We start from the raw sequence: 14,764 nt of genomic DNA on the forward strand, positions 1-14,764 counted from the left end.
TTTCCAGGAGTTCGCCAAATGTCTTAGGGAGGTGTCTTATCAGCATTTTTCCCAAGCCTATAAAACAGCGGTTCTCAACCTGTGGGTCGCGACCCCTTTGGGGGTCGAATGACCCTTTCACAGGGGTCGCCTAAGACCATCAGAAAACACATATATAATTACATGTTGTTTTTGTGATTAGTCACTATGCTTTCATTATGTTCAATTTGTAACAATGAAATTGGGGGTCACCACAACATGAGGAAGTGTATGAAAGGGTCGCGGCATTAGGAAGGTTGAGAACCGCTGCAAAACATGCTTAGAGCAAAAGTTACAAAGAGTTCGAAAGGGGAAGGTTTGGATTTGGAAGGGAGAGGAAGGGCACTTTCTACTAACGAGAAACTCTTTGGGAAGGATGAAACTCTTTGGGGGGTGTTTTCCCAGAGTCATTAAAACTGCAGGGAGGTGGAGGACGCAAGAGTGTAGTCTTGAGAGTCGCTTATCTTGCAGTTTGAACAGAGGGGCTGTTTGAATCAGAGGAGCTAAAAGTCTTGGGGTTTAATTACTAGGTGGTTCTCATAAATTATAGAAGGCCACAGCAAAGAAAAAGAAAGGCCTTTTATTTCTGTCCTTACAGGGATGAGAGAGAGAATTTGTAGGTGGTGGAAGGGACAATGGTAAAATAAATAGGTAGATATGAAGGGGATGGCTCTGAAAAGTTCACATAGTCTGAAAGCATTATTGAAATACCTTGGATGAAGGTTTCCTAAAGGGAGACTCTTTGGTAGCTCTTCTCAGCTCTGAACCCTGTGGTTCTTCTGAGAACAGGATAAGTAGTTTTTTATATTTTTGATGAGAAAGGCAGGGTATTTTCCTCATGGTGTTATAAGAAAGTCAAATATGTAATGTTTGATTACCCTGCTGCCACATTCAACATGAAGTGTCTTCCTTTTGCTATGAACAGCATGTCTTCTGTATTGTCTCTTGCCTGAGCGGCTGGAAAACATGAACTGATTACAGAAACAGGTGGTTTGGCTTGCCCTGTATGACAAAATTAATTGAGCAGTAAGTTGTAAAAATGTAAGAATTCTGTCAGGCATGGTGAAAATGGAAAGTCAGATGGATTTGAGAGAGAGCTGCTCTTAAAAAATAAAAAAGAATCTATTTTTTAAAATTGCTCTCCTAAATTTTATTTTTAAAATTGCATCTTTAATCTGGGCAACTGTCACTTACATAGTCCCTCCTCCCACACAATCTTTGATGAGAAAAATCAAGCTTTAGATTCACTTATGGTGAACATCTTAGCCTGAATCTACCAAAAACCAGAGCCTGATACAAGAGGGACTATGCACGTGGTTTATTCGGGGATGTGGTCCCAGGGAGCAGGAATGGGAGACAAAATGGAAGGCCTGCCCGCCCAGGGTGTTCTGTCAATCTGGTCCCCATTGTGAACAACTGGAGTTGGCAGGCCTAGAAAGGGGAAGAAGACAGCTTTAATTCAATGACTCTCTGATCCTCCTTGGTTAAGGGTGATCCTATGGGTAAATAGTCCAGGGACAGCGATTAGGAGGAAAAACTGCAGCTTCAGCAAAGTGCTATTTGGTTACCGTTGTGCAAAGCCAATGGACTTAGCAAGAGCTAGAGTGAAGGAGGACTGGAGACTGGGAGGCAGGATACAATGAAGTGAGGTGAGTCAAGCAGGATCACTTCTCAACCATATCAAGCCTTCGGGCATGACTTTTGATATTTTGGATTTATAGGGACAATTGTACAAATGCTCAAGAAAGATCATGCTTGTTTGTGTGTGAAGTTCATCAATAAATAAATTCAACCGTCTCATGGAGCTATTGACAAGGAGGCAGCTTGGTGTTAGGAATCCCAACCTTGCCTTCTAGAAACTCACACTTCAAAGCCTACTCTGAACTACACAGTATATCAGGTTCAAGACCATAGTAAGGGATCTAGTTACTTCTAACCCAAATAGCATTTAAATATAAGACCAGTGGCAATTCAGTCATGGGTAGTTGACATCTTATCCTGGACTGGAAACCCGAGGTTGTTTAATGACTTAGGATGCTAGAAAGTGGGTCTTGCTATCTCTAGATAACATGGATTTTGGAGGCTGACAAACATGGTGTCTATGATCTGCTCTACTGCTCACTAGCTGTGAGCTTTCTAATTGACCAAGACTCTTATGGCAAAGATTCTTCATATGTTAAAGGGTGTGAATAACACTACCTTTATAAAGTGTCTTGGAAGACCAAAAAAAAAAAAGTATATAAAGCATTTTACCCTACCAGTATATTTTAGGTAAAAAGTTGTTATTAATTCCCTTTCCCTGATCATGTGCATTCATTCCACAGGACTGAATGGCAGAAGCCAACCTTGAAACTGCTAACATATACTGGCATACCTTCCTGGGGTTAGTTTCATGGACTGCCCCTCAGCTACCATTCAAAACCAGTTTGGAAGTTTGAGTCTGGGTGGGACAGCACTTTTTTTTAAATGTCAGGCAAGGGTAATTTTAATTCTGGGCAATGGTAAAACCACAGAAGGATGTAGGTCGTCTTCTGTTATTTACGAAACATGCTAAAAATTATGCAGTAAACCATAAATTAAGAAAAGCTGCCCTATAAATTTCAATTAAATCTTACATTGCTTTTAATATTTAATACATCATCATGAACACATTTCAATAAACCACAAAAGAAGTCTGGGAAAAGCCTATAAGAGCATGTTAGATTTTTGCTAGTATTATTTTTCTTCAAATCCATCCTCTGAATAAAGCATGAAATCAGTTAGATTATCCTTTATGACATAGTGCAGTGAAGGCCAGGGGTAGAGGGCGTGTGGGAGCAGGGTGGGGTGGTGATGGTGGTGGGGTTAATGATTGGGAAAAAGGGAACATCTGTAATTCATTCGGCAATAAAGATAAATTTTAAAAACACACAAAATCAAGTCACACTGACCATTGATGCTACTGAATTGAGTCTAAAACACAGCATATAATTTTAGTTCATAAATTACCAGAACAACTCAAATTATATCCTGAAAGAATGAGTGTACATGCCCAATTCTCTCTTGATTTATTTTGTGATTTTAAAGAAAATTGGCTCAGAGGCACTCATTGATAATAAAACATGTTATGGCACCAGAGAGAGATCTGTGTAGCAGAATGATCAACTGAAAACAAGCAAAGGATTAAAATTTTTAATACTTAATTACATACATAATTGTCAATTGTTAGCCAACAAAGATGCATTTTCAGCTGAGTCTGTCTAGCATTTGGTGTGTTCATGGTAAGGATGTTAGTTCTTGACTATATATATGAATGATGAGGTTCAAACTCATATATATGACATGGACAGCTCTACGTATAAATTAATGAATCAACATTTAGACTGATGAGTTAGATAGGCACAAAGCAGGGGAGAAAATATGTACCACAGAATAACTACCTTGACTGGCCTATTATAATCTAACTAGAGGCCTGGTGCACGGATTGGTACACCAGTGGGGTCCCTCGGCCTGGCCTGCACCCTCTCACAATCCAGGACCCCTTGGGGGATGTCAGACTGCTGGTTTCGGCCTAATCCCCACAGGCCATTGGTGCACGAATCCATGTATTGGGCCTCTAGTATGCATATAGGATTTTTGGTTAATCTCTTCCCACCTTCCCCCTCCCCCTTACCCTCTGAGATTCATCAGTCTGTTCCATGTTTCCATGCCTGTGTGCTGAGTGTCTGCCCCCTGGTGGTCAATGCACATCATAGGTACTGGTTGAATGGTTGCTTAGGCTTTTATATATATAGATGAGAGTCACATGAAGTTTAAAAAGCACATGAAGCATTTTGAAGTTGCTTTAGCAGTTGCTCTCAAGAGCTGAGCAAAGGAATCAAAATACAATAGAAAAATTGGGAGCCATTTTGGGTTATTGAGCATGAAACTGAGATGATACCAGTGATATTTTTGGAGGCTTTATGTCCAGAGGAACAAAGTGCACCATTGGGGTGCTGCTGTGACCCTGTGATGTAACTAGGGGGAGGGTTTGAGTGTAAGTGGTTTTCTTGAAGGCAATTCTAGGAAGTGCTGGTAGTGGGACGGGGCAGGTAAGGCAGTCAAAGAGTGTATGTTATTGAGTAGGTTACCACTGTGGGAACTGGGACTCCAGCCTGCCAGGGAGTAGAGAGCACATTTCAGATTATTTAATGTGAGGCAGCTAGGATATTTATCCTCCTACTTCCCCTTGTTACTGGCAGAGGACAGACCCAGGACATTAACTCCTCAGCTTTGCTGCCCTGCATATAAGAGAAAACCCTTAGCATGTACCAGAGCATGTATGACAAGGGGCCATGAGCTCACACTCGCCCTGAAGGTGCCTTAGATTCTCTGTGTTTACTCTCCTTCCTTTCAAGTTAAGGGGCAGCCCAGCCATTTCTGACTATTTTATAAGCAAGAAGTTTCTGAATATAACTGGTTTTTGCCAGCATGGCCACTGAGAAAAAGATGGTTCAACTTTTTCTTAGGAGTTTGAAATAACCCTGGCACCTTAGGCAGCCAACCCTGGGCCCCCTTAGGTAGTCTTCCTTCCCCACTCCAGGCCTTGGGAAGGGACCGACTTCCTAAGAATTCACACTTCCCCAAGAGAAGTTGGATTCACCCCTGGAGTCACCTCATATATTTAGGTATGGTGCCTTTGGAAGGAAAACCCCTCTCTTGATGGGCATCACACTCATGCCCAGTGAGATGACATGCCAAGCCTATTAGGTTGGCACAATTTCACTGAAAGGGTGATCTCATCTTGTCTTGTGGTTTTAAATACTATAATGCCTCCCAAATCACCCTGAGACTTTTGAAAGAGGAGAAAACATATTAAGGAGATAAAAGTTTCAGAACATAGTCCTTTATCAAATGTAAGGGGTAAGAGAGGGATAAGATCCTAGCATGATCCCTAAGCTTCTGGCTTAAATGCCTGAATGAATGGTGGTATGGATTATCAGTATAGGAGATGGGACAAATTTAGAGGCAATAAGGTGTTTTGAATATTTTTGTTTTCATATACCTGTGGGAAGTGTGGAAAGCAGATGGACATATGTGTAAGCAGATGGACATACAGTTTTGGATCTCTGGTGAGGATCGGAGTGGGAGGTACAGATTTGGAAATCACCAAACAGAAGGAGAAGTCATAGGTTAACAAGATCGAACGTTGATAGAAGAACGTTGATGAATTGTGTTCCCCAAAGGTGTTGAAATCCTAATGCTCTGTGCCTGTGAATGGGATCTTACTTGGAAACAGAATAGGATCTTTGCAGATGATCAAGTTAAAATGAGATGTTAGGGTGGGTCTTAATCCAATATGACTGTGTTTATAGAAAGGAGAAATTTGGACACAAACTGACACAGAGAGAGAGAAAAAGAGAGAGAAAACACCACATGAAGATAAAAGCTGAGATTAAGGTGATGTTATCTACAATCTAAGTAATGCCAAGTTTTCCAGCAAACCAGAAGCCAGGAGAGAGGTACTAATAGTCTCCTTCACAGCTTTCAGAAGAAAGCAACCCTGCCAACCCTTGATCTCAGACATCTAGCCTCCAGAATTGATGGGCAATAAATTTCTGTGGTTTAAGCTACCAGTTTGTGGTACTTTGTTAAAGCACTCCTCGGAAACTAATAGAAACAGGTAGAGAGGTAAATGCATGGAAGAGTGAATGATTATTGGTAATGATTGAACAAATACTGTCATTTCAAAAACAAGTTTGCCAGTCAGAGAAGCCGGAAAGGCTATTCCTAGGCTATTCTAAGAAAAGAACGAGGTTGTGAAAAGACACAATTACAGGAAAGGTAACACCAGCAGCTTGCTCTGGGCTGGTCAACAAGCGATAGCTGTGGAGTGGTACAGGAACATGGGTTTTTTCCTGTAAATTGCACTGTAGCACACTCCTAACTACTGATAGAGAGAAGTCAAAGACTCAGAAGAATGATTAAATCACTTCTGTGTTTTAAAATGCTACTGTTCTGTAAATATAGTGGCAATGGCAGCAGTTTTCGAATCTACCAAATGTATCCCATTAAAATAATCAGAGCAAAACTAAAGAATCATGGACAATCCTATATAATAAAAGCGTAATATGCAAATCGACCTAACGGCAGAACCACCAGTCAGCAGAGGGCAGGGCTGGCAAGCAGGCGGCACCAGGCCAGCCAAGGCGCATGCCAGCGGGCAGAGGGAGGAAACGGCTATCAGCGGGGGGGTGGGGGTGGGGGGGGGGCTGGCACTGTCCCCTGATCGGCCTGTCTTGTCACCTCCCGCAGAGGGAGGCCGGGTGGTAATGGTGGGGTGATGGGGGTGGCGCCATCCCCTGATTGGCCTGGCGGCAGCGTAGTAACAAGGTTATGGGAGTAGTGCCGTCCTCTGATCCCCTGTCCTCACCTCCTGCAGAGGGAGGCCAGACTGCAGCTTAGGGAGCGGGCCTATGCCATCAATAGGACATCCCCTGAGGACTCCTGGACTGTGAGATGGTGCAGGCTGGGTTGAGGGACAACCCCCCCCCCCTCCAGTGCACAAATTTTCGTGCACTGGGCCTCTAGTGTATATAATAAAATTTAGTGCTGAGATCTGCCCTTAATTACCCAGGAACAAATTAGTGACAGCTTATAAGAGCCTTGTGATATCAGCAACTACACAGGGAGAGGTAGAGGGAAGGCCTTGAGACAAGGAGAACCTCCAAATCCCCAACAGGCACTCACTGGAAAGTGCATTGGGCCAAATTAGAGGAGCAATAGAGACTAGAAGTGTGCTCTCAATGATTCAATGCAAGAGTGAGCCAAACGGGACTGTAAGGCAATAAGTACTTATGCTATTAAAGCTGAGTCATCCCTAACAAACTGAAGAGCCTTCCACAAGCCTCCACACTAGGGAGAACCTGCAGGAATGGATTTCAAATTGAGCAAGACAGGGACATCCACAAGCAATGAAAGAAGGAAGGGGAAGGAGAACAGAGGCAGCTGATCTCAAAAAGTTAACAAGGGATGTTGTTTTTATCACTTCACAAGAACAAGGGAGGAAGGCCTCTGAAGTTTTGACACCAATAAAGCTATGCTAGCCCACTTAACCTTTCCTGAAAGTACATGAAAATTAAATTAACTAACTTTTGAATTAACTAATTTTTAAAACTTGTCAACAAGGAAAATTTCAAAATTATTATGAGAAAAAAGGGAATAAGAAAAATAGTGATTTTTCTACAGATAATGAAAGTATACCAGGAAAACACATGTAGAAAACAGATAAAAACAAATATTTCAAAATGACCTGGAATAATTTAAGAAAATTATAAAAGCCATTAAAGAACAATACTGTACAAGTCATAATTAGAAAAAGTCAGAAAAGAAATGAGTAGAACCCAGCCAGGTTCGATCTCCAGTGGGGGTGCATATGGAAGGTAGTTGATCAATGATTCTTTCTCTTTCTCTCCCTCTCTCTCTCTCTCTCTCTCTCTCCCTCTCTCTCTCTCTTTCTCCCCTCTCTCTAATAAACAATAATAAACATATCCTCAGTTGAGGATTTTTTTGGTAAAAGAAATGAGTAGAAAAGCTAACATTTAAGAAAATGATATAACTCAATATAGAATTCTCATTTTTAAAAACAATTAGGTCAGAAATGAAAATTCAACTCAAATTTTGACACTATTCAAACACCGTAATTTGAAGATTCATAAAAGATGGAAAGGAGGAAAACATTTTATATGAAAATCAATTTGAGATTAAAAATATTCAGAGAAGCTAATAGATATAGGAGATATAGAAGCTAGAACATAAATAAATAGGAGACCCCAAAGAAGAAACAAAGCAATGGATTTAAGAAGAAATACTAAATACTGTAGGTCGCCCTAACCAGTTTGGCTCAGTGGATAGAGCATCAGCCTGCGGACTGAAGGGCCCCAGGTTCGATTCTGGTCAAGGGCATGTACCTTGGTTGCGGGTACATCCCCAGTAGGGGGCGTGCAGGATGCAGCTGATCGATGTTTCTCTCTCATGGATGTTTCTAACACCCTATCCCTCTCCCTTCCTATCTGTAAAAAATCAATAAAATATACTTAAAAATAAATAAATAAACACTGTAGCTCAAAACCACTTGAAACTGCATCTTAAAACTTGAAACTACAAATAAAAGATTTTTATCAGACTTTTCTATAACACTTTATGCAATAAAGTAACAGATTTAACATGCTCAAATGAATAAATTGCAGATTTTGGATTTTTCATGGCATATGCATGGATTTTACAGTTATCCAACCGGACCCTCCAATGAAAAAGTTGCCCAGGCTTTTCTGCTTTCTCACTTCCTTGCTGTATCCCTACTATTATTCTTCTCTCTTGGCATCCAAGAACCTTTGTATTGGGTAGGTTCAGTTCTTTCACATATCCTAGAAATGGGCACTAATCTCCAAGTGAAATTGTGAAACGTTAGGGTCTACATAGCAAAAGAAACCTTATCTTCACCCAAGGCAAGATTGATAACCATGTGCTGTTATAAACATGCAAGAATTCAGAGAACAGTGTCCCTGTGCACCTTTTTAAAAGATCGACTAGAGAATAAACTTCAGACAACCAAACATACTGTAAAGATTTTGACATAAGGGCTGCAGAAGTGTCTAGCCAATAAAAAAGAAGGGTGGTAGATTCAGAATATCAGTATTTTCAATCCCTAAAGAGTGAGTGGACCGAGGATATGATCATTTGTGGATGATGACACCATAAAAGAGAACATTAGTGCCTCCTCAAGAAAATACCCCTCAAGGAAGTCCTTAACATCACCTGCTAAAAACAACCAAACTTGAATCTGATCAAAATTCTAATACTACCCACATGAAGAAACACAAAGAATAGAAATGTTAACCACACCACACAAATACAATCATCAAAATCAAGACAATAAAAAATATGCAAGAAGCCCTGGCTGGTTTGGCTCACTGGATAGAGCGTCGGCCTGGGGACTGAAGGGTCCCAGGTTCGATTCCGGTCAAGGGCATGTACCGTGGTTGCAGGCACATCCCCCGTAGGGGGTGTGCAGGAGGCAGCTGATCGATGCTTCTCTCTCATCGATGTTTCTAACTCTCTATCCCTCTCCCTTCCTCTCTGTAAAAAAATCAATAAAATATATTTTAAAAAAATATGCAAGAAATGAAAAAAAATGGGAGGGGAATTCATGGTGTAAAAAAGACTTAAGATACATATCAAATACTCATCATGTGTGGGCCTTGTTTGAATTGTATTTCAAATAAACTGTAAACAAATATAATAGGGAAAAAATGAACACTGAGTATTTAATAATATCAAAACTGTCCTTATATTATAAGTATAATAATGGTATTGAACTTTTTGTTTGTAAATTATCTTAATAAAATACTTACAGATGAAATAACATGTCTGGGAGTTGCTCCAAAATAATCTGGTGGCAGGGAGTAAAAATACAAAGGAAAAAAAGATTGGGAATGTATTGGTAATTACTTAATCTAGACGAAAGGTATAGTGATTCAATATGCTATGCTTTTTCTCCTTTGGCATATGTTTGAAATTTTTAATGGTAAGTTTTTAAAAGACATAAGGAGTATTTACAAGCCCATACATTCTAGTCCTTAGACTTGCGTTGTGCCCCAGGAGAAATCCATCTTTTGAACACTGATGAGCACATAGAGAAACTGACTCCAGTGTGTGTGTGTGTGTGTGTGTGTGTGTGTGTGTGTGTGTGTGTGTGTGTGTAGATTTTCAAAATAGCAAATTTCTCTCTTTTTTGAATTTATTTTTATTTTCTTTATTGATTAATCTCTTCTACGCCCAAGTTTCTAATACATTTCACCTCGCTCCTCATATTGCAATTCAATGGAATGCTTTTAGTGAAGATTAAAATTGCAGTGACTTCTCAGAGTGAACATTTAAGGATAAGGGAACTCAAACAGTTAACTTTGGGCCTGAAAATAAGCCACTAGAGTAATTGTTTCTTGTGTGTGCTGGCATATGGTGGCTTGCAGGAAAAAAAATAGCCTTGGTGTTTGAATTATAAATTATCACTCATCTCTTTCTTGTTTTCCATGTTTTCTTTCTAGATATTTCCACACAATATACTTAGGTATTCGAAGCCGACAGAGTGGGGAGAATGACAGATGGAGGTTTTACTGGAAAATGGTGTATGAGTATGCAGATGTGAGTATGCTGCATTTGCTAGCCACCTTTCTGGAAAGTGCTCCACAGCTGGTCCTGCAGCTCTGCATTATCGTACAGACTCATAGCTTACAGGCCCTCCAAGGTAAGGGCTTGCAATTTGGTTTCTGAATTTGGGGAAAGACTGGCTACTTTTGTCACATCCAAGGAACTGTTCTAATACCCTTTGTTGATACAGGCCATGGTGCTTCCCGTTATATGCCTGCTGTTTGGCACTGAATTTGTGAATGATGCATATTTTGTTCTTGGCCATCACTTGTCAGCTCTAATTTATAGAAAGACATTTGTTTTGGCCTTCGAGTTGCCCTCTGTGTAGGAAAAATGAATTTTATGATTTTGCACTTAGCCACTATGAAAATACAGTTAACTAAGGCTTTCTGGTTTGTATGCTAGAGTAATATTTCTTTTACAAGTTGAATAAGAGTCATAGCTCTTTCTCTCTCTCTAATATCATCTATCTATACATATGAATATTAGGGTAATCTCTACAATTTTCTTTTGACTTTAAGAACCAGAGATTAAAAGAAAATGGTAGGGATTAGCTTAGTATTTTAAAAAGGACACCTGGAAAAAAATGTCAATATTTAACGATATATTGTTTGTACTAAGTTTTATCAAATGAATCTCATTATCAGATTAATATTTTCATGTTTTTCTGTGTTGTTTGATAATCTCCTCAGTAGCACTCTTCCATTTATGACAGATTTGCTCTGATGTTTCTGAGGGCCTGCTGCTCAAATCTTTTCTAGAAGCAGAAAGATTAGACAGACCAGTGGCAGACAGGTGGATAAATAAGTAGATGGGTGATGGATAGGTAGCCATTTTCTATAGAAAGAGTTTCCTGGCAATGTGATAATCCTGTTACTAGATAGATGTTATTAAACAGTTCACGCACTATGCTCGTTTTGTTTCCATTTCAGCAGAGCTTGCTGAGACTTCCTCTCTGCACACACATGTCTGGGCCATGCTCTAACTGGAGACTTGGTCTGGTTGGTCTGGGGAATCTCTACAATAGCGTTATAAATTTTCATAACTAGAAGCACATTAGCTTAGGCTGAGTGCTTTAAGGAGGGAGTGGGAGAGGCATATTATAGGTAAAGGAAGATGGAGGGTGTCCTGTAGCCAGTGACCCATTTATTCATGAATTCCTGGTTCAAGCCTGGCTCCACGCTGAAGTAGCTTTGGTCTAAGATGTTTGAAGAAAACTCCAAAAAGATCCATGGGGTGTGATTCTCAAATGTCAGAAAGCAAATGGGAAGAAAGAGAAGGTAGAGTGTTTGAACAGAAATAGAAGAGAAAATGTGGGAGAAGGCAAGGCCTATCGATTAGTTGTGAGTGGCTATGTTTAGCAGTGAAAGCTGCACAAGGTGGATCTGGCTTTGGTTTTCTCATTTTTGCTGTGAGATCTTGTGCAAGTCACTTAACCTCTCTGGGCCCCACTTTCTCAAATGTAAAAGTCACAAGCTAAACTAGAAGACCATTCTTTCCATCTTTGCATCAATAAATGCCCAACAAACTCATAGGGCCAGGCATGCATTAGAAAATCGTCTATAAATGAGCATACAACTTGAAAGGCAACATCAAACAAAATCTGTGTCAAAGAATCCAGTACTCTTCTCCAGAACAACTTGGCCACTCCTTAGTATAGTTACACAGTGAAAACTCTCTGGAAAAGGCAAACCCAAGCACCAATGTGGAGGGTTGCTAACGACCTTCTTGTGGCCCAAGAGTACTGAGTGTCTCTGCTAATTGTCTAAATGATTTAGAAAATTATGAAGACATTTTTATCCTAAAGAGGGTGGGGATAGAGGAGGAAAGGCGAGAGAGGGTCTAAGGAAATGAGATCATCTTTCATTTTGAGAGTTTTATGTAAAATTTTATACAAAAAAATAGAAAAAAGATAATCGTTAGTTTTTATCAGACTATTAACCCAAAGCATAGACATCAAAATGTATGTTGCTTGAAGTTGTGGCTCTTTCCTGACACCACATATTCCCAACTTACCTGCTAAGCTCACATTTGCATCCGGTTTGCCATAGACTTTGGGAACCAGACCTCATCCTTGGCCAAGGCAAGCCTTGATGTCAAAACCAGAAAGTCACAGGGAAATTATGTTCCATACCACTCCCGTGGGGGTCAGACAGGTTGATGCCAAGATCACTAGGATCAATGCCCGTAATGAAGCACACGGTGAAGAACAAGCTCGCTAGGTTAATCTTACGGCTGCCATTTTTTTTTTTAATATTTTTATTTATTTATTTATTTTTTTAATATATTTTATTGATTTTTTTATAGAGAGGAAGGGAGAGAGACAGAGAGTCAGAAACATCGATGAGAGAGAAACATCGATCAGCTGCCTCCCGCACATCTCCCACTGGGGATGTGCCCGCAATCCAGGTACATGCCCTTGACCGGAATCGAACCTGGGACCTTTCAGTCCGCAGGCCGATGCTCTATCCACTGAGCCAAACCGGTTTCGGCACGGCTGCCATTTTTTAACAAGGAAGGTGGGCAGAAAGTTGTATTAAAAAACCAAAGAGTGGAAATACCTGACAGTGAACAACAACAACAACACAACCTCCTGCAAATAACCTCAGGCAATGCTATAGGAATCCTTTTCCATTTCGAAAAGAAACCTGTCTTCAGAAAGAGCTTCTAAATTCAATAATCCTCCTCTGATAAATGACAAAGGAACGAGCTTATAAATTAAATTGGTATGAATGATAAGAACAGAACTTTTCCCCTCCAGAAAAAAAAATTAATGTGATGGAACCTAGTCTAATTTATATTTTCATACATCTTTATGGTAAAAGATGCTTGGGATTTATACGGAAAAACACAGCTTGTGTAGTGAATACCAATAATCAGTGGCATGACACCTGTGGAGAATTTGCAAATAGCTCTGAATTAAAATCTCTAAAATATTCTTACTTAGCAAATGGAGAGTGGTCCTAGGTCTGCAAGTCATTTTCGTATATGACTATGCCTAAAATTATTTTTTAGGATAGAAAGAAAATTGCTTTTTTAACCTGACTTTAGCCATCTACTACTCGCTGAAAGACACTCTTTGAAAACCAATAAGAAAATCAAACAAGAAATATGACATTTAAAAACTTTTCTTTACAAATTATATCCTTCTTATGGAAGTTGATGTAGCTCTGCAATATACTGTTAGCTGTGAAAATCTTTTCTCCGCTCTCCTTCCTTATTGAATAATTAAATCAGAGACAGCTCCTTGTGCTGCAGGCTGACAGGTTCCGTGGAGAACTGTTCAAGTATAATTATTTCTCAGTTTGTACTGTTCCAGGAAGGACAGATTGGTTCCTGTTCTGAGACCAGCAATCAGGGAAGAGCGGAACCTTGAATGTGAATGCAATTTTTTTCATGCCACACTGTCCCTTAGACACAACTCCATTTTCCCTAGGAACATCCAACTCTGAGTATAAAGAACACTCAAGGAGGTCCAACAGGCCATGCACAGCTAAGGCGGCACAGTAGATGTTACAGCACCTGGTATAGCATCTGTGATCAGAGAATTTCCCATTTATACTTTGCTATGGTTTTCTAATCCAATCCCATATCCCCACCAGAAGAGGGGTGGGGGGAGCAGTGAAAGCAAGGGAGGGAGGGAGAAAGATAGAGTGAGAGAGAGAAGAGAGATTGGGGCGGGGCGGGGGGGAGGGGTGGAGGCTGCCTGGTAAACAGAGATGGGCAATAGAACTCCCGTTAGTCTCCATGCAGAGGACACATCACCAGGAAGATGTGGTCCAAGACCTGTCATTTCTATTTTCAAACAACATCTCAGCCCCATCTAGGACCTTTGATTTTATCTAAATGGTGAAAGCAAAGATAGGAAGATATGTGCCCACCTTCTATAGAGAGCAGGTACCCTACCTGGCCTTTGCACAGCCCTGAGAATCTGTAAAATGAGCAGGCTGGACTAAAGGGCTTCTAAAGTCACTGTTTTGTGAGTGTATTCTCTGAACATTCAGTTTTGATTTTGTAGACCCAGCATCCTACAGCTGACAGAGAAGATACTGACTCATTTACAAACAAGAGCCCACACAAGCATGTCAAACTCGCGGCTGGCGGGTTGCATGCTGCATTATTTAAACAAGGCATGCGGCCCACCGGCCGTGAGTTTGACATGCTTGGAGGCTTTCCCTAGCAATGAAGCAGCACCATGCTCCATGTGGTCCATGAGCATTCTCCACGGAGCAGCCTGGGGAATGCTGTGCAGGACCAGGGCATACCATGTAACCTTCACAAAGAGTGTGTGCAAACCACAGTCCAGGTTGCATTTAACAGTCACCTGGCTCTGACAGACAGGTGTGCATGCCCATCATGCAGAAACAACCCTTCCTTGTAGAGGAGCCATCTAGATAACACAAAAGAAATCAGACCGTTACCAGATGCTAGTGGTTGCCAGTCTACGAGCCCAAATGTTTCCACTTTTCCCTGATAGCTCTAGTTCATTTCCAATCTCCACCCTTTCTTACTCTCATTGGAAAATCTCATTCTGCACTCTAAATGTATTTCGCTGTCATGTGCAGAGTGAGTTATGAAC

General features: G+C 40.6%; 1 protein-coding gene across 2 annotated transcripts in view; it reads left to right on the forward strand.

Moving 5' to 3' along the window:
* Window positions 1-14,764, forward strand: part of XKR4 (XK related 4) — a 276,673-nt gene that overhangs the window by 164,846 nt on the left and 97,063 nt on the right. For both annotated transcript variants that reach the window (XR_004972480.1, XM_036338243.1), the window contains exon 2: window positions 10,083-10,282. Coding sequence is in view for 1 of the 2 variants with exons in the window: in XM_036338243.1 (XP_036194136.1) it covers window positions 10,083-10,282 (200 nt within the window). In the remaining variant the exon portion in view is untranslated. The remainder of the gene's footprint in view (window positions 1-10,082; window positions 10,283-14,764) is intronic.

The sequence above is a fragment of the Myotis myotis genome, unplaced genomic scaffold (assembly GCF_014108235.1).
Source record: "Myotis myotis isolate mMyoMyo1 unplaced genomic scaffold, mMyoMyo1.p scaffold_m19_p_16, whole genome shotgun sequence".
Classification (NCBI taxonomy): domain Eukaryota; kingdom Metazoa; phylum Chordata; class Mammalia; order Chiroptera; family Vespertilionidae; genus Myotis; species Myotis myotis.